The sequence below is a fragment of the Coturnix japonica genome, chromosome 12, assembly GCF_054131305.1.
Source record: "Coturnix japonica strain WE chromosome 12, WE-NBRP24, whole genome shotgun sequence".
NCBI lineage: Eukaryota > Metazoa > Chordata > Aves > Galliformes > Phasianidae > Coturnix > Coturnix japonica.
The window spans coordinates 9,952,930-9,979,726 of NC_140674.1; the positions used below are offsets into that span (position 1 = coordinate 9,952,930).

A 26,797-nucleotide genomic window follows, 5' to 3' on the forward strand; every position below is an offset into this window, starting at 1 on the left:
TTATATCAAATTTGATTGAAAACACCTGAAAATCAATGGAAGCCAGATTCTAGAGGGAGACAACAGGGGTAAAAAAATATCAATACACATGATATTTTAATACAAAATATTAGCTTTTTTTTTTTTTTTTTTTACACAAAAGTCAGTTTTTTTTAAAATATAGAACCTTAAAAAATGAACAAATTGCTATCCACACACTATAAACACTTCTTTGTGCTCAGTTTGATCAAGTTATCAGAACAATTTAAACACCAGTTCATAGTTTAAACACTGCCTTGAAGTTTTATGAAGACTACGCCGCACTGCTCACTACCAGTGTATGAACAGTGGGAAGCGCCTTCTTTCAGTTTTAATACCATAGAAGAAAGTGTTCAGTTATGTTCCTTGTGCAAGGATTTCACATTCTACTCACGCCCATGACGGATTTGCATTACATTTCAGTTGCGCTGGTACGAGCAACTACATGTAATTCTGTGAATGTTCACTGTAAGAATGTCCATTACATGGATTGAGATACATATTCTGAAAGTACAAGTTCTTCAGCTAGATAAAAGAAAACTCGGTATTGTTAGCTCAGGGGAAATGCTAGCCTGATTAACCAGAACTTAACAATTGCTAAGCACTGAAATTAATTTTGATTTCTCAAAGTTGAATAAAAGTAATGAACTATCGTATTTCATAGAGATGGGCTACATAGCAGGCGCATCGCAGGATGATATGTAGTCGCCCATGTTTTGAACCCAGAAACAGGAAAAATAATTTCCCTTTAAGTTGGAGGTCTTAAAAGGTCTTGTTTTAACAGCAAATCATCCCCAGGTTGCAGGCTGTTAGCCGAGTAGGTTCAGGATGATTCACTTGCATATTACAGTAATTTACACAATTGAACTTTATGCATACAGTACAAAACTATGAACAAAAAGGTGAAGCAAACTTTTTTATTTATACTCAGGTAAAAACATTAACCTGATGAAGTAAATTATTGCAGATTTGAGAAATCAGCACAGAAAACAGTTGGACAGAGCATTGCTTACAGGTGCTTTATCTGTGTCAAAAGACAAAGGCTGAACTGTTTGATCCAAGCTAGCGCTGAGGGGAGAAAAATAAACTACAAAAGTAACCCAGAACTGAGATCAAGAACAAGAAAACTGTTTACTCAAACAGGGAATTAAACAATTAATTTGTCTTTTAAAAAAACTTTACATCAATTCAAAATGCTCTGGCCTTACCACAATACACACTGGCCAGCCCAAACTGTTGGGACTTGAACTACATGAAATTCCTCCCAGCCTCTAGTAAGAGGCCTCCGCTGCCTGAATCACTGTGTAAACAGCTCTAGAGCGCCGACTGGTGAAGACTTCCACCAGTATATCCTACCACTACAGTAAACTATGCTATAAGAAAGGTTCTACCTAGTTACAAAGGCTGAATTATATTGACAATATATATTTGATTTCAGTAAAATTTAAATTATCTTAATCAGAGAAAGAGGCATGGAGCAATTAAATGCTCATGCAAACCAAAACGTAACAATTGTCGAATGTTGCACACAAAAGAACCAAGTGAATTGCACATCAGACAATACATGAGGATGGGTAAAATTAGAGGCAGGTGAGGGTACACAGAACTAGTCTACTAAACTAGATTTGTCAAATACATGGTGTATTTTAATTTCTGTACTTATGTACAAAAGTTGTCTTTGGAGGAAAAATTTCAGACTTCAGCTAGATGGATACACACAGCCCAGTATTAAACTGCACAGCGACATTTATTGTTCCAGCCTGGAAAAACATCCCTTTTTAAATTTCACACAGCAAAGCAAGTTAAAAACTTCACTCGTCAAATAAATGATAATTTAAACAAGAACTTGCTAAAGAAACCTCGTCACAACAACTTTTTAGGGCCTGAACATTTTAAGTCCATAGGGGCCTTTAATGAATATCAACCAAGTGTCTTTGTTTATAATCTGCAAGCCGTTTTTCTACAACAAGAAGGCGTAACACGTTTCCTTGAATCAGGTGATATATTTAGAAAAGAATCATGAGTTTCTCTTTTGCTGTAACAGGCAGACATTGCATTTTTCATTGTGATCAGGAAAGATGGAATGACTGCTGCCCTTCTCTTGCAGCTATCAAGAGTTTTTCACGCATTATCTCAATAGTTGAATAGTCCGGTAATTTGAGATAGTTCACACAGGTCATTACTGAGGGTAAGAAGTCATCTGGATTCTCTGTAGACTCAAATGTCTTCCGTACAATTGTCAGTGGAGGATTCAAACTTCGAAAGCCTGTTAACAAGAGAAGAGATTCAGAACGACAGTGACAGAAGCACAGATCTTACCACTGAGTTCTCAGTCTGTGCTTCTAGAAGTGTAGTATATGGCTTAACAAGTCCATTGAGTGAGCCAAAAATCCTTTCTGTAGATTAGCTTCCCAGCATTATTTGGGGAAGAAAGAAATGAGATGCCTCTATTTATCTGTTAAAAACACTACATGTTATTTCTATATGCTGTTCCTCAGATTACCAGAAGTTATGACTGTTGTATCTCATTTTCTCCAGCTAAAGCTTTTGTACTTGTAACCCTCAATCCTGTCTACACCGTCCTTCCTAAAAAACTTTTTCTTTTAAATCAACTTTTATGTAACAAATTCTTCCTTTAACTAGAAAAGGCGGAGAATTTAAGATACAGATTGTTTTTACTTGCAAAACTTTCAGACAAAAGGGTGGCAAAAGGTATCTTCTAATGATCCCTAGCCAAGAAACTGAATTCCTCAGGTGTTTTCTCCATCACTGCCTCTTTGTCTAAATTCTGAAATTCAGAGGAGGAGTAATCAAAGTTTATCATTACGCTTGTATTGTTCCCTTGCTAGGTAAAAACATTTATTTCCAGAAAGCAATACGTCATTTTGTAGTCATCACAGCTTAAAATACACATCCCTTATCAAACAAATTTGGTACTAAGAATTGTTTGCTTTAAGTAAGTCTGAATTATTCTTCATGGAAACCATGCAAGAGTTGCTCAAATGAAGTGATGAGCTGAATGCAAAATACATGACATTCTGCCTGCATCTATCCAGACAATTCAAAAACTAGAAACAGCAAACATACAAAGCTGTAAAATAAGCAATTATTTCCCCTTTACTGAAGTAATCCACTTATCCTGAAACACAGCAGTCACTCTGATTTCATGTACAGCAGAACAAAACCTACCTCCTACTGGCAGCCTGGGACTACCAGTCACAAACTGAAGAAACAGTCTCTGCTGCTCACTATCAAAGCTACTGAGAATTTCAAAGAGATACTTCACTGCACGACTAAAGGGAAAAAAAAGAAAGACAACTGTTTATAGTGAAAACAAACACATCAGGTTAATATTTATTTCAATATATATTTCAAATACATTTCATAACTCCCATTGCTTAAGTGTATATTTAGATTTAAAATTAGACAAGCATTACCTGTCATGTGTATAACCGTGATCTGGCCTGCAACATTCCATTAAGGTCTTGGCATCCCATGTGTCTGTTTTGCTGCCACATAAGAGTTGCTCCAACTGTAAAGTTTAAAGAAAATTTCCCCTTTAGAAATCAATACAGAGTTAGTAATGTCTGTTCTAACAGCTACTATGGTGGTAAAAAAAAATATTCTTCCTACTTTCTGCAATAGCTACAAAGAGGTGTTAGTCACAAACTGCTTCCCCCTCCAGTTTTTTTGAATGCAATGCTTCAAGCCCAATGACAGCCTCATTTGCTGAATCTGCCTCTGCAACACCACATGAAATGTGGCACATATTTTAGAGCAGACAGCTGCTTTCAATACGTAATTTATACTGGGGAACTGAAAACTGCCAAATCACCTCAGCATTTGATGTATTTTGCAAGTTCGCTGACATTTAGGGAATGTGAAGAACAGAATATTTACACTTCTTTAGGGCTTTTGTTTAGTTTTTTTGTTTGTTTTTAGAAAATTGCTCTCTTCTTGGAAAGAAAAAGCAGTAATAATTACTAGGTGTGTTTCTGCCAGCAGGGTTGTTGGGTTAGTTCTTGGTTTATGTCTTTTTTTTTTTTTGAGGGGGTAAAGAGTGGTGTTTGTGTTTTTGTTATTGTTTTTGTTTGTTTTACTTCCGCTTATTGCACCTGCTTCTTCTATGCGCTTGGGCAGTTGACAGGCTAAAACCAAAACAACATTTCTACAGATGTCCTTCTATGTTAAGGTCTTTATAATCTCTTAGGAAGGGTCTGTAAATAAACAGCAACAGAAATGTAGATTGCCCATGTTTGTGCTCTTCAAGATGAGACATCTTTACTCACACTACTCCTGCATCTTGCTTTTCAACTGCATTTGTAGATAAGCAATGGAACAACACAAACACTTGAACATTTTCAATCATAAAACAGGTATTAAATAATGACAGAACAAAATGCCATGTATCACAAGTACTATAAAAAAGAGAAGCTTGTGTAAGGCGTGTCACAAAAAGAGCTTACTTTGTTAGTAGCTTTACACTTGCTAGAGAAAAACAGCAGTACTTCTTCAAAGCAGTGCCAAGAGTTGTAAAGAATCACTACTAGCAGCTGCAGATCTAAGCTTGAAGAAACCCTCACAATGCAAAGCATCAAGAACAAAGATTTTACAGAAGGCTTGGCTCAAAATTTTAGAGCATGCACTTCTTCCTGAAGTCAGAGGTGCGAGTTGACAAAGACAGGCAGAGCCCTGGAAGTACAGCCTTCAAATAAATTCCCTAAAGGCAAAGTGCTACAATATTCTCTTTTCTAGTCCACACAGCCCTAGTTGTATGTCTCAATCCAGCCTGCTTGAAGACCATAAGAATTTTACAAGGAAGTTAATGTGATGGGGTAGGAAAAAAAAGGCATCAAGACCAACTATCCTGTTCTTTAAAACCACATATGTACCAGTAGTCATTAAGAGGTACTGCAATAAAAGTAATTAGTTTCCATAACAATATAGAACAAGTACATATAAACAGAAGCCTTTTTCTGAAAAAAGCTAGATATACTCAACTTACAAGACAACAGCATTTTTCATAATAGAAACAACTGAATACAAATCTCAAAGATTTAAATATGCAATTTTAAAGACTGTTCTACTACTTTTCACCAAATGTTTGTATTAAGACATAGCCAGCACATACACATATGGTGATAAGGTTATACATAAATTCTTAAAAGAATGCTTTTTACCAACCTCCTCAGGATAGAAGTACTGAAGATGACTGAGGGGGAAGACTGATTCAAACCCGTCTCTGAAGGAATCAAACTGTCTGGCAACACCTTCATTCAGTGCCCAGAATATAACCAACTGCAAAGGAACAGCAAAAGTTATTTAGGAAAATGGAAAGAAGTGCAGAATGTTCACAGCTGTACAGAAGACTAGAGCTACAGAAAAAAACTCCAGGTAAGTCTAGTCATACAGACAGTGCAGTTGAAGCAGTGTCTGAACATGAATTCATGGAGCTGCTCTACAGCACCTCCTCACTTTGCCTTAATTCAAAAGCTTGTACTGCAGCCTGTGTGCAGGTGCAGTGCAACATAGTTGCAGAGAATCTCTTTTGTGGCCTGCCACTGTAAACTAGCAAAAGTCATTTGGAGTTCAAACAGCCCTCATATCTAGAATACCCTACATATGCAATTCAGGCCAAATATAAACAACTCACCTTTTATTCTTGATTAAAAACAAAGCTGACACTCGGAACTCAAAATAGCTGGTTCATCTGATTCTGTTCAACAAGATACTCTAAAGCAAACCTAAATCTCCTTTAAGAGATTAAAACTCCAGAAGTTCACAATTCAGATTAAACCATTTACTACAATACTGCTCATCTAAAAGAGCATACCTGTAAATATCCATTATACATAAATGAGACTTTTGTAAGCCAAAATGAGAATGAACTCAAATACAGAGATAAACTGCTTGGAATTAAGGTAAGGAAGAATGTTAAAAACAAAACAACTCAGTCCCAGCTTTGCTTTCTACATACTCTGAGGTACTCCTCTAAATTGTGGATGGTGACCGGTGTATCCTTTCCCCCTTTTTTCAGCTCTATATTAGGAAATCCAGGGAGTGTAAAATCCAGCCCTAGATCCTCCACTGAGCAGCCATTCATAGTCAGAGCTTCCAATGCATACTGTAGACTTTCTTTGGTCTTAAAAACAAAATTCAAAGTGAAAACTAGTGAGAACAACTTATTAACTAAACAAAAAGTTATGATTTAAAACAGTTTCAACCATTTCTATAAGAATATTACTGTTACAGTACTCCTTGCTTTCCTCTGTATTTTTCATATGTAACAGTAAGCCAAGACAAACCAAATAAACTATCTCAATAAATCTAGCAATTCTGGAATTATTTCCACTTCTCACATATTTTTTATTCAGAAATACTGCTGCAGGAGAACAAGGTGTGTAACATGTTAAAGCCCTTGGCTGTGCTTTTTCCTTACAACAGTGAATAGCATTCATATTTGGCATGCATACTGACATTTTTCAGCTTCTATCCATCAGAATTCTCTAAGTTGCTGATAAATTAGAAGCAGTGATCAAGAAGAAAGAGTGAGACAGTGAGATGAAGAGGAATACAGGCCCACAGGTTTGCAGTAACTTTGCTAGTGACAAAGCAGATGCATTAGGAATACTAATTAGGTTATTAACACCTAAATCGATTGACATTGGATGCTAGAAAGGAGAATGTGTGCCAAAAATCTGCATCATCACTCTATACATAGTAACACTTACTGTTAAGATAACACTGCTTCTGTAAAATAACCTATAAAGTGACTCCATGTGTGAACCCACACAGCTTTTTCAGCAAGGAAAAAAATACAGTATTTTTTATGGAAGGCTGAAAGATTGATTAAACCAGCTAATGAATCCAAATCTATGTACAAAAAAATACTACTTTTCCCCGATATTAAAGCTGGGTGGCCTTTTCAAAGTGAAATAAAAGTTACCTTACACAAACTTACAGTTTTAGCCATTTCTAACCTGTTAAAATAAGTTAAAAGGATTCTATAATAAATTTCTCATGTTAGAAGCTATTATCCAGAGTAGATCATGGCTGTAGATGTTTCTGTTTGCTGCAGGGGAGTTGTGTGAGATGACCTTCAAAGGCAGTTTCTAACTCAGACAGTTCTGTGATAATTACAAGCCACTGAAACAGTAACATTAAAACTGTTCCTTTAAATAAAAGTTATCACTATTACCAGCACTACTCAGCATTATCACACACACACAGGTCTACTACAAAATCCAACTGCATGCAAAGATGTACTCTTCCTTCCCTAGAGATACTTTCCTACCTGTGTTTTGTCCTGCTCAAGTCTTTTCTTTTGTCTTACAATATCTTCAAGGTGATATATTGATTTGGCTACTACTGGATCAATACTGAACAAGTCATGTGATGTCAAAGAAGTTTCCTGGCGTAACATCCATTTATAAAAAGGAAGTCCAAGAGGAAGGTCCACCTGTCAATCAAAACATTCAGTACCAAACTGTTAGTCTTTAAAAATGTGGTACGAGAAAACCATGAAAGATGTCTATGTTTATTTATTAATTCACAGTTATCTCACATACCAAAACAGTGTTTGTACCCAAGATATTTGCCACTGAGCAAACAGAACTGACTGCTTAGAATATATGCATTAGATCATCCAGCAAATTATCAGACAGTAAAATAATGGCTCCAAAGTGACCCTGAAATAAGACTGGAAAGACTGCAACTCATGGCAGGCATTTGCTCATCCTTTTGTCACTGCCTTAAAGTTACTGTAAAGCTCTTCAATATGCACTACCCTTTTCCCATTAAAAAGCTCAACTGCATTTATCCAGCTAAACTACTAGAGCCAGAAATACTTCCTTGCAACTTCAATGCTACATTTTTCTCTCCAGCTAAAAAATAAAAGAACCTGTTTCCCACTTAAACCCTTTAGAATCACATTTTGTTTTAAACTCACCAGTCTAAAATCCATGATTGCCTTAGCCATTAGTTTTCCCAGAAAGCGGAACTTCATTTTAACTTTTGCAATGTGAGCAGGCTTGGCTGTTCTACCAAAAGGGAGTGCAAAAAGGCCTTGGAGATTATGAATATACTTGGTACCTTCTTGGCTTCCTAGAGAGGGAGAGAAGGGGAGAGAAGGTAAATAAGTTCAACATATATGCTGATAGATTCATTCTAGACAAGAAGCTACCATGATTATAGCCTGAAATACATCATAAAACAAAAGAATGAATTTGCAGGTTACAACCAGTATGAAAAAAGTTGATAATTTAAAAATAGTAAAACATTTACCTTTTGGATTGGCTAAAGTTACTTCTTCTCCCCTCCAAAGGCCTAAGTCTGCTCTCTGTAGTTCCTGAGATACAAGTGCATAGAACTCTAGTGTAGGGCCTAGGCCTGTGCCAACCTTCAGAGGAGAAAGCAGAATGCAGAGGGTAGAAAGAAAGAGGTGGGGGGAGGAAAATAAGTAAGTAAATAAGAGATCATTAGATCAGTTTGAATATCTAAATCCTTAAACTGGGAAATAAAACATGATGAGCTATAAGACTGCGCTGCAAAAAGCTCCTGGAGTATAACTACACTAACAGCATATACAAAACAATTGAAATAGTTTAGAAAGACCACATATCACAGTGGATAATAAAAATACTGGAAAGTAGTATTTACCACCTCATGATCATAAAGAAAAAAAATGCAGCTTCACTTCAAGTTAGAAAAAAATACATTATTCACAGTAAGACTGATCATGAAATCTAGCACAACAGATCAGGAAGTCTCTTCTAGAAACTAACAAGATAATCAAGTGGAGGAGGGATAATTAAGAATTTTGCAGAACAGCAATGGAAAGGATCAAGAGTCTGATTGGGTCATTCTAGGAAGGTTGTAGCTTTTTTTTTAAAATTAATCTTCATTAAAAAGGAGTTAAATTAGACTGTATTGACATTACTTACTTCATTCTCATACTGGATTTCCAACATGGCTCTTGAACTGCCTAGATCCTGCATCACAGATTCTGCCTGTTTCAACAGCTCATCTCTGTTCACAGTGCGCTACACATTAAAGAAGTTTTAAGTAGTGAAATTGTCTGCAAGCCCCAGTTCTCAAGGCAGTTATAACAGGAAAAAAAGTTGGTTACGCAAGCTTTTCCACCCCACTCTTACAGTTCCATAATTCAACAATTCTGAAATAATAAAACTATCATTTCTTCTATATCAAAACTGATAAGCAAGGAAATGTTCCATTTAAAATTAGACTATATCTTACAGTTATAAATTACAGCTACGAATCAGGCAGAAGGACTACAAGTTAGTAAAGAAGTGCTATTACACAATGATAGATACTTTTAACACTTTGTGAATAGAAAATAGGCTCAAGTTCAACAACCTAAGGAAACATTTCTATCCTGCTCTTATATATTCCCTAGTAGGGTAAGAGGCAGGTTTTAAAAAAAAACAAAAAAACAAAAAAAACCACCACACACCACTGGGATTCCTCCATGTTGGAAGCTATGGTCTGGTCTAGTTAAGCTAGATTATCACTTCTTTCCTCTGGGGTATTCAAAACCATGCAGATCTATACTATACAGCAAATCTCAGATTAAAATAACATGAGGGTGCTCTCGAGGCAGAGAGCCCATGAATCCCTCAATTTTAAGCAGTCACAGCTTAATTTCAACATACTGTTACAATATTCTCCCAGTATATAAAGATGGTGTTTCCATATATTCAGATAACATTGCCTCTACAACCTATTGCCAGAAGTATTCCTGACTTCTACCTGAAGCAAATCAGTTTACAAACAAATCTACAGAAATCTCTAACCAAACCTAAAGCTTGAATTCTTGGTGTATAGTTTCAGAAGTTGTAAAGAAAATGGTTCTAAATTAAGCAGGATGTCAAAAAGCAACAAATTACACTCTGGGCCCTTCTGCCATCTAATGGCAGATACGTAGAAGACATCTTGCTTTCTACATAGGGACTTTTAAAATGAATGAAAATAAGCCTCTTTATGCTATCAGAACTGATGTTTTAAAATAAACTTGCTCTCAATTATATTATTAACACCAACAAAACAAACAAATCACACATTCCATTTTGAACAGAATACATATACCTACTTTTTTCCTGTCCAGTCGTGGTGCCACTCTGCTATCCTGAGAATCTGATTGATTGATTTCTGGATTAGTATCCAGTAGTCTTTGCATGGCTCGATCACGATCAAAAGCAGTTACATAAAACAGCATTTGACGGGTATCAAATGGAAAGAAAAATGGGCTGCAAAGAGCATTGGATTAATTAGCTGGGATTCAACTACCATTTATGGCTAGAACAAATGCGGTATGCCTAAAGCTAATGCTTTATTAGATAGTGATAAAAGCAACCTCCCAAATGGTTTAGTGGTGATGAGCATAAACTAGTCTAGAGATTAAATACTCACATGGAATTTTTAGAAAAACCTAGGAAAAACTTAAACTCTTCCAGGGAAAAAAAAAAGTAACAACTTCTCAAATGCCATGGCTAAGGAAAGACTGTATAGCTTTCTTTTACTTGTTCAAACCTGTTTTACAGTTAGTAAATCTAATTCACATATAAAAGATCTTATGAGTGTGGCTTGAGCTCTTGGATTTAGAGAAAAAAGTTGCCCAAACTATACACCTGTATTTAGTTTAAGTTATGCAGCATCGGTGTATAGTGTAAACATTCATCCAAGAGCCACTATATAACTTGTAAGACTTCTGCTCCTGTCTTTTACTTCCCCATGGTACATTCAGAAGTATAACACATACTGTACTTGGGCTGCCTAGATAAGAGGCCTACTGAATTCAAATTAGAAATACTGTTTAAATCATTCATACCATGTTTTTCCAAGTTCTGTCAGCCAGGTTGGTATGTTTCCTGTCATAATTACCAGTGGATCTTGAAGCTGTCTGTTTGCTTTTGCTGTCAGTTTACTGTTGATAAATTCTGAAGTTGGAATAATCTCCTTGCATATTGCATTCTGTGATAATTCAAGAAGAACATATGTCTAGTTAAAGAAATGCTGGGAAAAACAAACAAGTATTTTTACAGACTTCATGCTAATAATTTCCTTATCACAGGTAAAAAAAGATTTCCCTGTCATTTTGGTCATGCAGGTCATACAGAGCAAGGAGACTGAGCAGACTTCTACTACACATTTTATTTACAGGAATAATGTTTCCATTCAATTTAAGGAAAAAATAAAGTGTGTTCAACACACTGTAGAAAAGATAAGGCTGGCCATAGGAAATATAGCTTTCACCAGACTTTTTTTTCAGCTGATCAAGGGTAGGAGACAAATTTAATAGATTTATGGCTTATATGAAGTACAAAAGATTTTAAGAAGTGCTCTACTCACATCATATAAATAATACCAGTATCGACTGATAGCATGTAAAACTCTCAAAAGAAGAATAACATCTAATGAAGGATCTTCAAATGTTATGTTTTCAGGAGGAGTAGATATGAGGTAAACTTCCAAAGGATTCAATACTGAAGGGCACACACCATCTAGCAGGAGAAAATAAATACTGTTATCAAAACTTAAGTGTTCAAAACTTATTTGGAAGAATCTTAAGTAGTTTTTGTCTCTTAAACACCACTCACTCAAACACACTTCTATTAGACAATTCCAATCACATCTTTTAGTTTTAATGTGCACGTTCACACATGCTTGCTTACTTGCTTATTTTAAAACTTTTTATGCTTTAAAAGAAGAACAGGTGTCCAACACCAACTCATCATCCCCATTCTTTCAGAAATCTCACAGAAAATTACCTCGGCACCACACTCACCATGCCACAATTCATCATGCTTTTTAGAATTCCTAGGTGAGGTTTTTGTGGGAGCAGTTTGAGCTCTTCCTCTTTTACCACCAACACAGTCTTTGTTACCATCTTCATCCTCCCGTACAGGTTTGTACCTAAAAAATGTAATTTAAGTTACTATTAAGATATTTAATCTTAAACTTGCATGGAAGGAACAAGAGTTAGTTGATTAAATTACCATGAATTTACTTCTGTGACAGTTAAAAGCAGAAAGTTAAGAAACTCATGAGTAAATGAGTTACATTCAAGTTTTATTTATGCATACATCTCTCTCAAGCTGGAGAAGTTGTCCTTCTTCTAGCAAACTTACCAAATGGTATGTGTTTTTGTCCAAATCCCAGCTCTTCCTAATGGGTTGCTTTCATCATCAGTCGATTCCCTCTCCTCCTCAGCTTGCAAACTGTACAGCTTAACTGCTTGGTACACAGTCATATTATATGGTAGCAAGTGATCCCCAATATAAAACTGCAATCTATGTCTCACATTCCCTGAATTTAAGAATTGAGCAGCCTGAACAAAGCAAAACAAAACCACACGAGTTAGGAAATCATGCTGCTAGCTTCTCTTTGAGATTTTCCCCACACCATCCTCCCTCCTTCCCCAATGGAAAAGCTTACCAAAGATTCATCTATTTCTTCATCTGATCCATCATCATCACTATCCTCATCATCTTCTCGAACTCTTCCATACCCTGACGCAAGAGCAGAAAAAGGCACTTATTTGTTTTAGGAAGAATTGTCTTTGTACTCTATGTACTGCACTCTTTAAAATAGTTCCAATATATGTATTCATATGTAAGAGTTACAAACTTTAGAACAAATTTCAGTGTCAACATTCACATTAAACTCACATTATAGTCAATTTGATAGTCAACTCAATTATATTTCTGTAATTATTCAGATAGAATTGTTCTCAAGCAGGAAAAGTTTGAATCAAAGTGGTAGGTTTATTTCCAGCCTTGCTTTACCCCCCTGTGAACGAGATAAATTACAGGTACCTCACACTTTTTTCAACAGAATTCTCACAGGTTTCCACAGACTCAGCACCATTAACAGTAGAGGCTATCCAAAGAAACAAAATACTCCCTTTGACCGTATCAGATATAAATACCTCTAACAACAAGATATCTTTCAATAGCTTGGACCAAAGCCAGAGGATCAATCTTCACAGGTCCACCCTTCCATTGCTTCACATTAGCACAGTCTGGATGTCTTTGCAGCTGGCATTTTAACTGATGCGTATTGAAGAACTTTAAAGCTTGAGATCCTCTGTTAAGAGAAAAACTCAAAATAATTTATGAAAAAAGTTGCCACAAAGAATCTATTAACAATAATTGCATTAGAAAAGGTTTATACATGCATTTAAGAATTCACTTATCCAGATGACGATTTCTCAGTCTATTATGCTAAAAACATGCTATTAACATTTAGACTAACAGATTGAGGGTTTAACAGTATAGGAACACCAGAATCTAAATTGGCCACAGTCTTATGTCCAGTGGAATCTGCATGGATTAAGAGAAAGCCCAGTGTGAGGTCTGATCACAGTATGGCCTATGCTTAGCATCACGAATGTGTGAAATTTTCAGTGGCCAAAGAATTTTAGAGCTGTGTTGATCTACAGTACAATAAGGGTAAGAATCAGGGATGGTGAACGCAAGCATTTCACTCTCGTGTATTTTAATAAGGACTTAGAAATTGAAAGCTTCTATTTTTCTGGCTAAATATAGTTCACACATTCCATTTCACCATGCAAACTATCAGTACTTAAGCTAACTATTCTTATACACAAATGTCTCATCTTGGGTGCTTCAGTTTCTAGGTACTAGTGAAAGACTAAAAGTTTCCAATGACAGAATAAACATTAAGACTAAGTTCAGTCTTACTAAGAACACAACTGGATTCTAAATTAAATCTGTATTATGAAAGAGGGCACATTTACAGTTATTTTAAATTATGGTGACAGCCAACTGTTACCACTCAATCTACTACCTTTTAGGAGAACAAAATCTCTGAATAGAGCTGAACACAGCAATACAAATCCACAGCAGTTTATCCCTTCACTAAAAATATCAGTGTTAGCAAAAATGAAATCATTCCTTCCAGTACTGGTTACAAATGCAAGAAAGACATGTGAGGTTTTAAGAGATCGCTTCCAACCTGCGCCTAACAGGAAGAAGTTTCAAGATATCTACATCTTTGCTTGACACAACCTCTCATCTTGAACAGGATCAGAATTCTCCATTACTTCTTGAAACTTTTAGTGTTGAAACAAAGTTTAGAATACAAAAGCTTCCAACAAAACCGTTACCTGAGCATTAATCCTTACCTGCTCCCTGTTCCATTTCCACTGGGGAAGTCATGCACTTTCACTGGAAACTGCTCCATCTGACTGAGGCAATTGTTCATTTTATGGACTAATGCCAACAAAGGTGCATTTTCTAATGGCTCTAATCTTCCAAGGGGTTCTTCTCCAGGAAGCTAGAATATATTCAGATGTTTTAGTCACATGCTTGAATTAATTCACCTTAAGCAACATACACCGCAAGTTGTTCACAAAAGAGATTACAACTCAGTGCTCTCACTTCAAGTGTCAGTATCAGAACAGCTAGATGACAATGCATGTGTATGAAAGACAATGTCGACAGAATGCACTTCTCACTCTTATTAGTTTAGAATTAACAGATTTGAAGCATTCATCCTTAACACAGAGCAGTAAGCTTCACTAAAACTTTTCCCCTTCCACTTTCAATTCCCTACTTCAAAGGCAAGAAGATCTAGTTTCTTGTAGTATTTAGTACTAAAGAGAGCAAAAACGATTGGGATCATTACCTGAACTCTTTCCATATTAACGTAAAGTCAGGAGCAACTTTTAAGTTGTTCACGACTCAGACAACCAGCTATCTTGAAAAATCTCCTCTCCTCCCCTCCCATAGCTGGGTGAATCTCTCTAATTACAAGGTACTCTAAAGAATTCATGACTTCTAAAGACAGAACCATGTAAAAGTTGTAATGTTATACAGCTTTGCTGTAAACAAATAATTCCATATGCACTCCCACCACCTTGGAGTCAAGGTCATTGCCAAACCTCTCAGATAAGGAAAGACAACTATAAATGCCAAAACAAAAAAAAACTTACTGGAGAGGAGAAAAATACATGAAGAAATCTTTTCAATCTGATATCTCTGCTTACAGCATCTTTCTCACTTTTAGATGTCAAATAAAGCAGCAGTTGTTTCACAAATCCACTATGCTGGATTTCAAATGAGGAGACGTCAGACTCTGAGACAATGCTACGGATTTCTACAAGGCACTCTGTTCCACCATCCACCTGAAAAATATGAAGACAGTACTTTACTACCCACGTAATAATGGCTTAAAATTCTCTTCCTACAGCACAGAACAGGTCGAGAAGGGATTTCTTTTAGTAACACAGTACAGGTAACATCCGAGCAAGTACACTAAGGATAAGCAACTTCTTTATTCAAGGAAAAACATTACAGGCAACTACATTTCCCCTTTTAAAAAGCAATGCAGGATTCAATTTCTGTTTCAAATTTATGAGTACCAAACAAAATACAAAGAGGTAAAACACTGATGTAGATTTTGCAAAGCAACCATGTGGAAGTCAAGAAAGTAAAAAATTATTTCTTAGGTCATAGCAGCTGTTCAGCTGCTTTAGAAGTTACAGGTTTAGACTATTTGTTAGGTACCACAATTGCCTGGGAAGTCAGGCTCCAAATTCTTGAGATGAAAGTAGATTTGGCCTCATCTGTGCTATTTCTTGTATTTCCTTTCAACAGAATAGCACTGCCCACCCCATGCACTTAGTCTAAGGTTTTGATTACAAACTGTGTTCTCCCCAGGTAGAAAAGCAATCCCGAACATTCAACTACAGAATTTCTGAATTTGAAAGCAAACACTGGAAGCAAAAAGAACCTGAGCATACCATCATTAAGCTAGTATTATATTATAAATAATGTGCCAGTGGTTAAACATTAATTTATAGAACAAAGAAAATACACAAAAACAAGCAAGCCACTTCAAGTTTAGAAACACTTAAAATACTGCCCACATTGTCTAAAATAGCCAGCTTTTCTTACTCCACAGCTTCCTCCTAAATACTTCCATTACTTCCAGCCCCACTCCACCCCTCCAAACACATCTGCCACCTCTAACCTGGAGGTTAAGTTGTTCAGTTGCAGTGCAAAGTCTCTGTAATACATTTAGTGCAGGATTGCTTCCATCCATGTTTTCCGAACTAAAATAACGGTCTACAAATTTATGGGCTTGCTCCTTAATCCAACCCTTAATTTTTTCTCTGTAATGAAACATAAAAAGCATTTGGCCACATTAGTATTTGCATATTTCTGCAATACAAGTAAACACAGCCAGAGTACTAGATCCCTTCTGTTTAACAGCAAAAAAGTTTCCCACTTGCTCAATTACAGTAAATACATCTTCTCTGCTGATTACTCTTTGCACCATTTATCCACGTTCTCCAATTGTTTTTACAGCATATTACACGCTATTAAGAGGTTATTCTTTTTTCTGCAGCTCATCACAGAATCCTTGAATGGTTTGGAAACAACCCTGGAAGATCATCTAGTCCATAGGAAAAGATATCTTCCACTAGAAAAGGTTGCTCAAAGCCCCATCTAGCCCAAATCTGAATGGCTTCAGCGATGATCCATCCACAGTCTTTTCACTGTTCTTTGAGGATTATTTTAACAGCACTCGTTCCCAAACACCTTTGATGTGCTACCTGCTCATATGACAACTTATCATAAGAGAGCAGCTGCAACACAAATTCAACTTCATATTACATGCATTTTGACTTGTGTACCTGTTATTGGAAATTGTATCCTTGGAAGCAGCTCTTGCAAGACCACTTACACCTGCTGTTCGCGCTGGCTCAATGTTATTACTGTTAGACTGTGTACTTAATCTTCCCCATGTTTTAGGATTTAAACTTGCTAAGAAGGAAGATTTAGGAGACTGAGTAGTTGTAGGGCTTTTTGCTGGAAAAAAAAAGAAAGAAAATTACAAGGATCTCCTAGAATCAACAGTTTACTGCAGCTATCATTAATACATTAAAGTAGCACTGTCAATAAGTTTACCTCAAAAGGAGTCTGAGTGATATTAAGAATATTTTACCTTGATTGTCTACTTTGTCATCATCTCTCGGGGGAGAATATTTTGGTCTCCTTGGCCCTCGTTTTGGCAGTCTTTTTCTCTTCAGAACATCACTCAGTCGTCTGTCCAGATTTAAAAACAAAGTTGTATGGTTCCATGAGTTCCATGACTCACCACATTCATAAGCATAAGGATACAAGGGATCTCAACCCAAAACAAGGAGGGAGCAACAGAAGAACAGATCACAGGGGAGGGAGTCTCAACTCTTAATTTAATGGGAAGGACAAAATGCTTGACTTGCTGTCACTCTTCTGCTACAGGTAATCATATACAGGAGTACTACTGAATAAAAACACGAAAATAACGTGGAGCCTTTGTAACTGTTTGGTTATTCATTAATTCAATTGAACTTCATTAAAAAAAGAAAAAACCATATCCACAAACTCTTGAACAAACAACTAAAGACAACTGACTTGCCCATCCCCCCAATAATAACTGAAGAATGACTCTTCCCTTCAGTTCCCAACAGAAAGCAGCCATGCACCACTGCAAGTATTTCTTTGAAAGAATCACTGTTCTCAGGAGTTACACGAGACTACAGCTGTCACTCTCGCCATTCTGCAGTCTCCCACCAAAAAGCATGGACTGTTTCATATCATTACATCACAAATACCAGATTTTTCCTTTATTTGCATTTTTCTTGGAAAATGCAAATACTCAATAAAATGAATTCAAGCTTCCAGATGATAACTTCAACATGGCTTCATTTTGCTTCTTTTCAAGGAAAATATCACAGCCAAATACAGCTGATACTGCAGTAGCCCACATCAGTTAAGACTTTCCCAAAGAAAAAAAATACAATTGCTCACAACACATCGTGTACTTACCCCTGTGGGCTTAGATCCAAAGAATCCTCCCGGCTGTGTTGTAAGCTGGGAGAGCCCAAATCTGCAGCTGCATTAGTGGCAGCAGTGGCTGTTCCAGTACTTATCGTTGTAGTGGTACCCAGCGTTCCTGATCCATTAGTGCATACTTTTGGTGGGCTCGTTAACAAAGCCTCAGACTCCGCTAAGTTTTTCACTTGATGCATCACTCCTTCGAAAAGGAAGAAATCTTTAGGCTTAGTTTTTTATTTGGGGCTTTGGGGGAAGAGGGTACAGAACATGTAATAAGAGGCTTCTGTCTCTTCAAACAACTTCTAGCCTCCATTATGAGGTTTCTGCAACATTTGCATAAACATATACACACACTAAATTTTATTGCAGCAGCTGCACACAGTTTTCAAAGCAGATTAATCCTTTCCAGAATAAGTTTAAATCTACACTTTTTTTTTTTTAAAGTGACAGAGACAGATGGGGCAACTAAAAAGTCCTGAGAGACTCAGGGAATTCCTGCTAAGAATTCATTAGTTCTGTCTAGTAAGACTACCCATGTAATTTCTGCAAGGCCTCTTCAAGTCTAAACGAAGTTTAATTTCTACTAAGCTTGTACAAACTTGTTTCAGATTCAAAAAGCCACATCTGTCTCTCCTTCAGAGTGTTGATCAGCTCCTCCCCAATCACACACTGATACCTTACACAGGTTTGCCTTATTACGCAAGTAAGATAATTTGTTACAATCTGGGGGAGAGGGGTTTACAAAACACTCCCCACCACCCCCAGAATAATAACTAGTAGGGAAAACAGGGGAAAAGAAAGCAAGGATTACCTTCTCTTCTGAAGTAAACACTAAAAATGTCAGGTAGCTTTTGCATTAAGATTTCTGCCATCTGCAGGGCTCCAACTACTATCTTAAGGTCTTGACTTGACAGCATGGAGGCAATATGACTACAACAGACAATTCAGAGAATTTATTAGAATCAGATTTTTTTATTATTATTGTTTTTTGCTAACAAAGCCAGTTTATCTTACATACATTGTTAATACTATTCTGGTACACAAGCAAATTTTCATAGCACTTATGTAAAAGCTATGCATGGACATAAAATTCTCTCACCTAAGTTACTTTCCCACAAGGCATAGAATAGTTTCCTTCCTTTTAAAGAAATGAGAACTCAGTACAACCTTTTTATTTTCTGATTGCAGCCTTCTGTCTGAACCCCTAACCTAACAATATATCAAGCAGGGGAACTTGCCAGTAGAATGACATAAAGACTGTTACTGTTCACATTCTATTACTTGAAAGTCATCTCAATGTCAGAAAACTCTACAGGCAACTTCTAGAGCTCAGCAAAACAATGTTAGACATAAGCAGTGCTGTAAGTAATCACAGTTTCTAACATGAAAAGCTTCAGTTAGCACCAACTGCAAAAACTAAGACTAGTAAAAATCCTGAAGAACTAGACAGCCTCAAACTTAAGAAAACGTTGTTAAAAGAAGAATTAAAAAGTACAATTTGTTTGTGGAAAAGACAAGTCAATGATTAATCAGATTTGAGTTGTAAGCATCAAATAAGTTCCATTCACAGCCTTTCATGAACTCACCTTGACACAGCATGGTTTTTCAGCACATCCTTCAGGAGTTCAGCATCAGCAAAATAAATTATTCTAAGTATTGCTCTAAGGCACTTGTGTCTAACAGCAGGTCCAGCTGAAGAACTATACACTTCATAAAGAACACCAAACAGTGTTTTGATAAAGGACTTAGCCAATTCTGGGTCTTCTTTCATTAGTTGTGCTCGAGCATCATCCTTCTTCAATTCTGAATGTCCACCTGTGAGAAGTTGTGAAATAAATTACGGCATAGTTCTCTGCATCTTTACTCTGATGAGTTAGTTGCCTGCTATTTTTTGGGAAGTTTTTTTTTTGTTGTGGTTGTTGTTTTAAAAAAAAAGAATTAGCTAAGATCTATAATTTATGTCAATTTAACAACCAGAAGTAAAACTGATGGCAAGAATGTAGCTATAAATCCTTCCAACAAATTTTAATTCATTTTTAAAAAGTTATTCCTGAGCCATAGTAGAAAGCCCACAGACTTCATCAAAAACAGCTGTACAAAACTCCTTCAGAAGACTCCACCCCATGAACCACCTCCCTCCAAATTTAAACCCTGAAAAAGTTTGTATGAATACTTTCAACTTTTGTTGTTCTAAACAAACTGAAGACAAGCTTGCAATTTCATGCTTCATAGAAACAAGAAATATATTAGCCAAGTAGACTACTGTGAAATTTAGCATAAGGTAGCCATAGCTAGAAATGCCAGGTGTATCATAAACCATACTCACTAGTGTTTGTATTGGCTAAAGGGTTTGGTTTCCGCTGAATGGCACGTGCTGTTCCAGTATCCTCATTTATTTGCTGCATAGAGTTAAAATCAATAGTATAGACACGTCCAAGTGTCGACAGGCTTATCTCATCCTCACCAACCTGATGAGCTGCCTAAAAACAAAGAATTTAAAGTTAAGGATGCTCTAGCAAATGTAAATCTATATGAAGATGGGGAAACAGAACATAGTAGGAAAAAACAATGACTGACTGAAATACAGTAAGAACAGTGATCAAGCATTCAGCAGTTGACCTGTTACCAAATACCCAAACAGTACAATATTACCCCTTGTGCAATTCTTATTTAAACAAGACTGATAATTTCAAAACCATAAAGAAAAAGCTCAATACAACAACTGCACACATGTTCAAAGATCACCAGCAAGCAAACAAGTGGAATTACTACCTCTATTATTCGACTATCAATCCTGTTATAGGGATGCCAGAGACCCCTGTCATCTCGCCATTGCCATATCGCACCATCTGTATTTTGTGCATTTCCTTTCTTTAGCATAGTATCAACAGCAAATATCCCCTCTTTTGGCAGACAAGGCATCAGTTCACTGGAAAGAACATGAAAACAATACTTTACCACAAGTTTGAGCTGAATACTCTTTGCCTTTATTATAAAAGTGTTATTGATTTTAATAGACTAATTAGACTGAAACTTAAAACTGTATAACTTACCAGATAAGAGAAGTAAGCTCATAGAGTTCTTGAGGACTTCGTGGAACAAGGTCAATTTGCTCTTGACAACTCCCATTTGATGCTCCACAAAGGAGAAAGTGAAGTGTTTCTGCAATGTCTACAGAATTATTATTGAGACCATTAATATTGGTTTGAAGACAACAGTTTGTGCTGGACACTGTACAAAAGAAATAGTCACTGCCCTAAGCAAACAGACAGAATAGAGTAGGACAAAACTCTCTTCAGACATCACGAGAAGAACATCTTCTGTCCAGCACAGGGTTTTGGTGTGCTTTTTGGTTTGTCCTACCCCCTGGCCTTTAAGAGGCATCTTGCTGGAAGGACAGGAGGGGATATCACTAAACATATGTGGCAGGGAAGAAACAATGGGAACATACAGAGCAGTTGAAGTCACAAGTAAAAATTCACAAGACAGAAAGAAAGAAATAACTGGGGACAAAACCAGCAACAGTTTTTTTTTCCCCCCTCTCCACGTTTTCCCTTAGAAAAGTGTCCTTATATCACACTTCCCTGTCTAGTAAAGATTATAAGAATTGTGATTCAACTTAATTTGAAATAAAAACAACTCATGCAGCTAATGCAGACTCAAAGGAAAAAAAAAAAAAATAAATCAGATGAGCACCTCAGTGACAACAGCTAGAGAAACGAAGGGGAAAAGATAAACAAGTACTCTGTATGACATTAACTAAGCTTAGTACCCCAGAGAAAGCATAACAAGAGAAAAAGAACAATACTTGTTTAACCAAGTACACAGAGTTCCCCACTGACCACAGCCACAAACTTAAATAGGTCCCCCAAATATATGAAAAAAGCAAGAACTCACTTTGCTTCATAAGTTGGACTGCAAGCGTTGGACAATTGGAACACATTAAGGAAAACATGCGCACCACCATGATGAACATTCCTGAGCTCAGGATAGGAGGTGTCACTACCAAGAGTTGCTGGATGTTTGTTAACAAGTCCTTCGAAGCAACCTGCTGAAGCAAGTTCTTTAGGAGAAAACAAAAATCAAACATGTTAGTCTGATACTAAAAGATAATCCCTTAGAAACAGAAGAAAGGCAGAGAGAAGCAAATAAAAATAGACCTCCATAAAGAAAACCAACCCTTACCTCCTCATGCTGGAAATTGTCTACCAGCCGTGCAAAACAGAGACAAGTGCTTTCAACAGACTTCTTGTCCTATTAAAAAAAAAGTATGCCCTTGAATTAAACAATTTTAACATACATGAAATTAAGCTGTTATTGACATATACGTAACATTTTAAACGGCCAACTAGATTACATTTAACATATATGACACATTTTAGCATACACTACAGTTCTGAATTCTAAGTATATTAACACAGTCTAAATCAGTCCCATATTATGTTTTGGATCTCTCACATTGCCTGGAAAATACCTCACACTTTCCACAGAAACACATTTCAGGACATTTACAGATTAGTAACTGGGTCTCTTTTATCCTTTTTAGATTCTGCAGAGAGGAATCAAAAGGAAGGACTACGAATTCAAAGTGACGGGAGACACAGACTAATCAGACATGAAGGGTATCGTTCTACAGAATGCATGAAGGCTGTAGCTTCAGATCACACAGCACAGCCAAGTTACCAAATCCAAACACAAGACATTAAGAAGTACTCTAAAAACCAATTCTAGCTAAGACTTCAGGTGGGAATTAGAAAGCTTCAGTAAATGAGATGAGGAGGGATAGAAAACTAGGCAACAGGTTGTATTTGTTTTTTTTCCTCGATAAAATTCAGCTTCAAAAATGACTGAAGTTGTCTTTGTGTGTACTGTAATCTTTCTTCAGTCACTGTTCCTCCTAGTACTGCTGAAATGGTGTTTCCTGTTTTAAAGCAACCTTCTAAACCCACACAGAGCCACAAAATCATTTAGTTCAGGAAAGACCTTTAAAAGCATTAAGTCCCACTATAAATCTGGCTGAGTTTAATGGTGCTGTGTGTGAAGCTACCTCAAAGATTCAAGTAGCCTTTCAGTAAGAGGCAGAATTAAGAAATCACAATAAAAAATGATTACCTGGAAGGTTCCATTTATTTTTATTATTGTTTTGTGTCTTTAACAGGGATTTGACAACCAAGCAGAACATTAAAGTTTTTTTTCATGTAATAACCACTTTAAGTGTTCATTTATTGACATAGCAGCATTACAAGACAAGCAAATCCACTATTTAGGATCCATCACTTGAAAATATTGTGCAGGAGTAGGGACTTCATTATAAGAGACCAATAAACCATCAAATCAGCAGAAGAACCACAATCTTAACTGAAAATGAAATGTTTCAGGCTTTAAAGCGGGAAGGCAATTAGTAACTCGGCTGTTTAAAAAAAGAACAGCAATATAACTTGATTTCCTCTCATTAATGGGAAACAAGTAAAGACTACAAAGCCACTGTTAGTTGTGCTCTAAGCTCAAGTACCTTATTCCTCTAATTTTACAAAACTAACAAGAGCATCATGATTCCTTACAGCATAGTTACAGAAGCCTAGAGCTTCACATGCACATCAGAACATCACAGCATGACACTACAGAAGCTTTAAATTAGTATCAGATTATCTTGCGAAGTCAAATAACACAGTAAAAACTAGGTAACTAAAGGAAGCTTTATACTACTTCCAGGTCAAAAGGAAACAGCTCTTACCTGATGGGTTAACCTTTGTGTAAGCAGTGGCAAAGAGTCTGCCACAAAGTGAAACTCATCAGGTGTTATACTCTGACAGCAATTGGCAGCAATAGCTAGTGCATTCCTCTGTGCATTTATACTGAAGAACTCCAGATACAGCAAACAGTCTGCCAACCCACCCTGTAACAAAAATAAACGTTTTCATTCTCAGTACTGCTGAAGTTATTGAAACTTTTTTCTTACTTTGTTTTCACAGAACTTGCAGATCATCAAGATGGGGGAAATGGAAATGCAGAGGTAAAAGGTGATTGCTTCTATACTTACTGCCTGCAGAATGGCTTTACTATGCCTGCGTGATAGCATCTCTAGGGCTGTCAATGCCTGCTCTGCCACATCAATGCACTGAATAACTTGCAGCTAAAATAAATCAAGAAAATTTGTAAAGCAATTACTAAATCACTCTGTATAAACAATGTTCATTAACATTTGGACAGTTAGCCTGTATTAAGACAGATACTAACACAGCTATACTGCTACATGTAACCAAGTTCAGCAATTTAAGGCTAGATCAGTTCTGCAGCTACTCTATCCAAGAATTTCAAGTATGTATAATTTCTCAGTATCTTGTCAACAACAATAAGACAAAGTTTACAGTGATTCACATTCACTTTTCACTGAGGCTATGAACAAAGAAATCTATTTTCAAAGCTTCTAATGCATTATGCATTGTCTTCTAAGCTATGAAAGAAGCAATTATATTACCAGTAATCCTCAAGTTAGGACAGGAGATAGAAAACCATCAGATTGGTTTAGTACTGTTTTGATTTCACATTACCTTCTCCAAGAAGACAGGAATTGCATCTACCACTACAGCAGATGATCTGGGAAGTGCTTCCATCATGTATGTTAAGGCTCGACAAGCATGGTTCATCTATAAAGTATATATACAGATCTGCTTTAATTTCAGATGATATCACTTATTAAAAGAAATTCTTTAATAATATAAATCACTTACGATGTCAAAGTTGTGCTCCATCTGCAGCAATGTTATCTGTTTTTAAAAAAAAATAAAGACTTAGTAAAAGAAGTATCCAGGTATCAACATAAAGTAGACAAATCTACACTGTAGCTTTTCATATACAGCCATGCACAGTTGTTCACACAATGTTAGTTGAAAAAATATCATACAGGTTAACCAAGGTTTAACTTTTGTTTGGGGGTGTGTTTTCTTCATTACACAGAAGTATCCACCAGATGCCCACATTTTTCTGGGACATAAAATCACAATCACAAGTTAACCTGTGAGACCACTGTGGAAGATGTTTAAGATCTTTCTCTACATGGTTCTCTTGGCTCACGCATGCCTCCAGGCATGCATTTTTCAGGCTTCTGCCAGAAGGGGCAGCTACCTTATTAACAACATAAGCAGCAAGGTCTGTTTTACTGACATTTACCAATTCTTATCACAGAATAAACACTCGATACAAGCAGGCTCTGTTAAAGAGCAATCTAAAGGCTTTCTAATGAAATCTCTACACTCCAGCAGGTTTTATCCTGAAGATGTAATTGATAGTGCACAGATTGTCAGATTTTCCCAATATTAGTTCTAAATGCAACCATGTGGACCAAATACCTCATAAAATTATAAATACTTGATTTAAGCAAAATATTCAGTGAAACATTTTATCCTCCAACAAACAAACAAAAAAATATTTATTTATTACCAAAGCTGGCACAACACTCTTGACTGGAAATCCTCCCAGTGTTTCTTCATTTCCCATGACCAACAGCTGGCACATCTCAATAACTGCCTGTAGTTGCTGACTTTCATCAGTGGCTTGGAGACCTTGTAAAAGCTGCTGGGCTTTAGAACCTACATAAGCGAAAAAGATTAGGAAAGAAGATATTAGAAGGTAAGTGTTCAGTGCAACTGCCATGCTATACTTCTGCCAGAGTGGAAGACCAGAGATAGTTTGCCTTCCTCTGCATTTGTAGTTTTCTCTTCCTTCCCCTGCCATGTAAAAGTGGAGGGAAAGGGAGATGTAATCTCACTCTTGGCAGTCAGTCCTTCCAGTGCAGACTGGTCACAGCACAGGGAATCCATCACACTGCTCATCATAGTCATCTCTGCCAACCTATAGCAGGTGATAGAACCCATGCTCCAAATTTATAAAGGAAAGGACTTCTTAACATGCTCCCTAAATAATATAGCACATGGAATACTGATTAGACCCTATCACCTTCTTGGAAGGGATTTTAACATGCTCATTTTGGCTCTCCTGCAAGTCAAATCACCTTGAACTATCCAGCTTACATTATCCAACATTATACAACAGAACAACAATAAGGACTCACACTCTCCTTGGGACAGTCTGACAACTAAGACACATCTACAGCTACAAACAACAAACCTCAGAACTCATACATCCTAATTGCCTTAAAGCTACCTTGAGAATTTGTTTAAAACTAGGAAAAAAACAAAACAGGGGGTTCAGAGGTCTTCTGTTAAACAGCCCATCATGCAAGATAAAAAGAAAGAAAGGGTAAAAAAAGTGAACCCTCCCTTCCCAACCTAGAAGGGAACATCAGGTAGAAAACAAAAATAATTTAAAAAGAAAAGAAATACAGCTAAAGCAAACCTGTCCTCCTTACACAAAGACAAGCTAGTTAATATTGTTTACTCCAGTCTAGCAATTAAGACATACAAATCTCCAACATGTAAAATATTAAATGATGTAGCTAATACAAATACTAGAATTTACTACCAACTGAATTCTACTAGTCTGGAAGTGGAAAGAATTAAGTCAAATTAGACAAACTTTGCTTACTAGCTCCACTTCCAATTGTCCTGTGGAAGAGCTGCGACATCCGAGGACCAAGAGGGCCAAACAGGTGAGGAGGAAGACCCCTAGCCTCTAACAGAGCTAAAAGCAAACAGAGGATAACAGCCATTGTCAAAGCTTCTACATATATTTTAAAAGCTCAAGTTCCATGAAGCTATAGTTTAAGACAACTAGAATTTTGATACTTTAGGAAAGAGGAGTTAGGATTAGATGACTGTAACTACTTCAATTTCTAAACACACACAGAAAAGATGACCTTTAGGGAACAAAGAGGTCACTTTCATATGCACCAGAGCATTAAGACTCCTTAAGAAGTCACCCACCAAGCTTCCAGAGCTACATATTTTTTACAG

The 26,797-nt window shown here is 36.7% G+C and overlaps 1 protein-coding gene across 29 annotated transcripts in view; it reads right to left on the bottom strand.

Annotated features, from left to right (window-relative positions):
• Positions 1-921: 921 nt before the first annotated feature.
• TRIP12 (thyroid hormone receptor interactor 12) overlaps positions 922-26,797 on the bottom strand; it is a 65,201-nt gene continuing 39,325 nt past the window's right edge. For 15 of the 29 annotated variants that reach the window (XM_085512928.1, XM_085512917.1, XM_085512937.1 and 12 more), the window contains 35 exons: positions 26,430-26,525; positions 25,326-25,474; positions 24,617-24,652; positions 24,437-24,532; positions 23,926-24,018; positions 23,620-23,781; positions 22,071-22,139; positions 21,783-21,948; positions 20,939-21,056; positions 20,658-20,814; positions 20,212-20,365; positions 19,472-19,700; positions 18,697-18,815; positions 17,877-18,084; positions 17,011-17,111; positions 16,700-16,874; positions 16,033-16,174; positions 14,993-15,184; positions 14,183-14,334; positions 12,965-13,137; positions 12,472-12,545; positions 12,165-12,364; positions 11,822-11,949; positions 11,386-11,537; positions 10,865-11,007; positions 10,127-10,283; positions 8,961-9,059; positions 8,302-8,416; positions 7,967-8,121; positions 7,313-7,477; positions 5,996-6,160; positions 5,203-5,316; positions 3,456-3,550; positions 3,208-3,311; positions 922-2,284 (listed from right to left, as the gene is read on the bottom strand). In XM_085512928.1, the coding sequence (XP_085369054.1) occupies positions 2,088-2,284; positions 3,208-3,311; positions 3,456-3,550; positions 5,203-5,316; positions 5,996-6,160; positions 7,313-7,477; positions 7,967-8,121; positions 8,302-8,416; positions 8,961-9,059; positions 10,127-10,283; positions 10,865-11,007; positions 11,386-11,537; positions 11,822-11,949; positions 12,165-12,364; positions 12,472-12,545; positions 12,965-13,137; positions 14,183-14,334; positions 14,993-15,184; positions 16,033-16,174; positions 16,700-16,874; positions 17,011-17,111; positions 17,877-18,084; positions 18,697-18,815; positions 19,472-19,700; positions 20,212-20,365; positions 20,658-20,814; positions 20,939-21,056; positions 21,783-21,948; positions 22,071-22,139; positions 23,620-23,781; positions 23,926-24,018; positions 24,437-24,532; positions 24,617-24,652; positions 25,326-25,474; positions 26,430-26,525 (4,850 nt within the window). In that variant the 3' untranslated portion in view covers positions 922-2,087. The remainder of the gene's footprint in view (positions 2,285-3,207; positions 3,312-3,455; positions 3,551-5,202; positions 5,317-5,995; positions 6,161-7,312; positions 7,478-7,966; positions 8,122-8,301; positions 8,417-8,960; positions 9,060-10,126; positions 10,284-10,864; positions 11,008-11,385; positions 11,538-11,821; positions 11,950-12,164; positions 12,365-12,471; positions 12,546-12,964; positions 13,138-14,182; positions 14,335-14,992; positions 15,185-16,032; positions 16,175-16,699; positions 16,875-17,010; positions 17,112-17,876; positions 18,085-18,696; positions 18,816-19,471; positions 19,701-20,211; positions 20,366-20,657; positions 20,815-20,938; positions 21,057-21,782; positions 21,949-22,070; positions 22,140-23,619; positions 23,782-23,925; positions 24,019-24,436; positions 24,533-24,616; positions 24,653-25,325; positions 25,475-26,429; positions 26,526-26,797) is intronic. The other 14 variants (XM_085512935.1, XM_085512934.1, XM_085512923.1 and 11 more) reach the window with 5 other exon arrangements.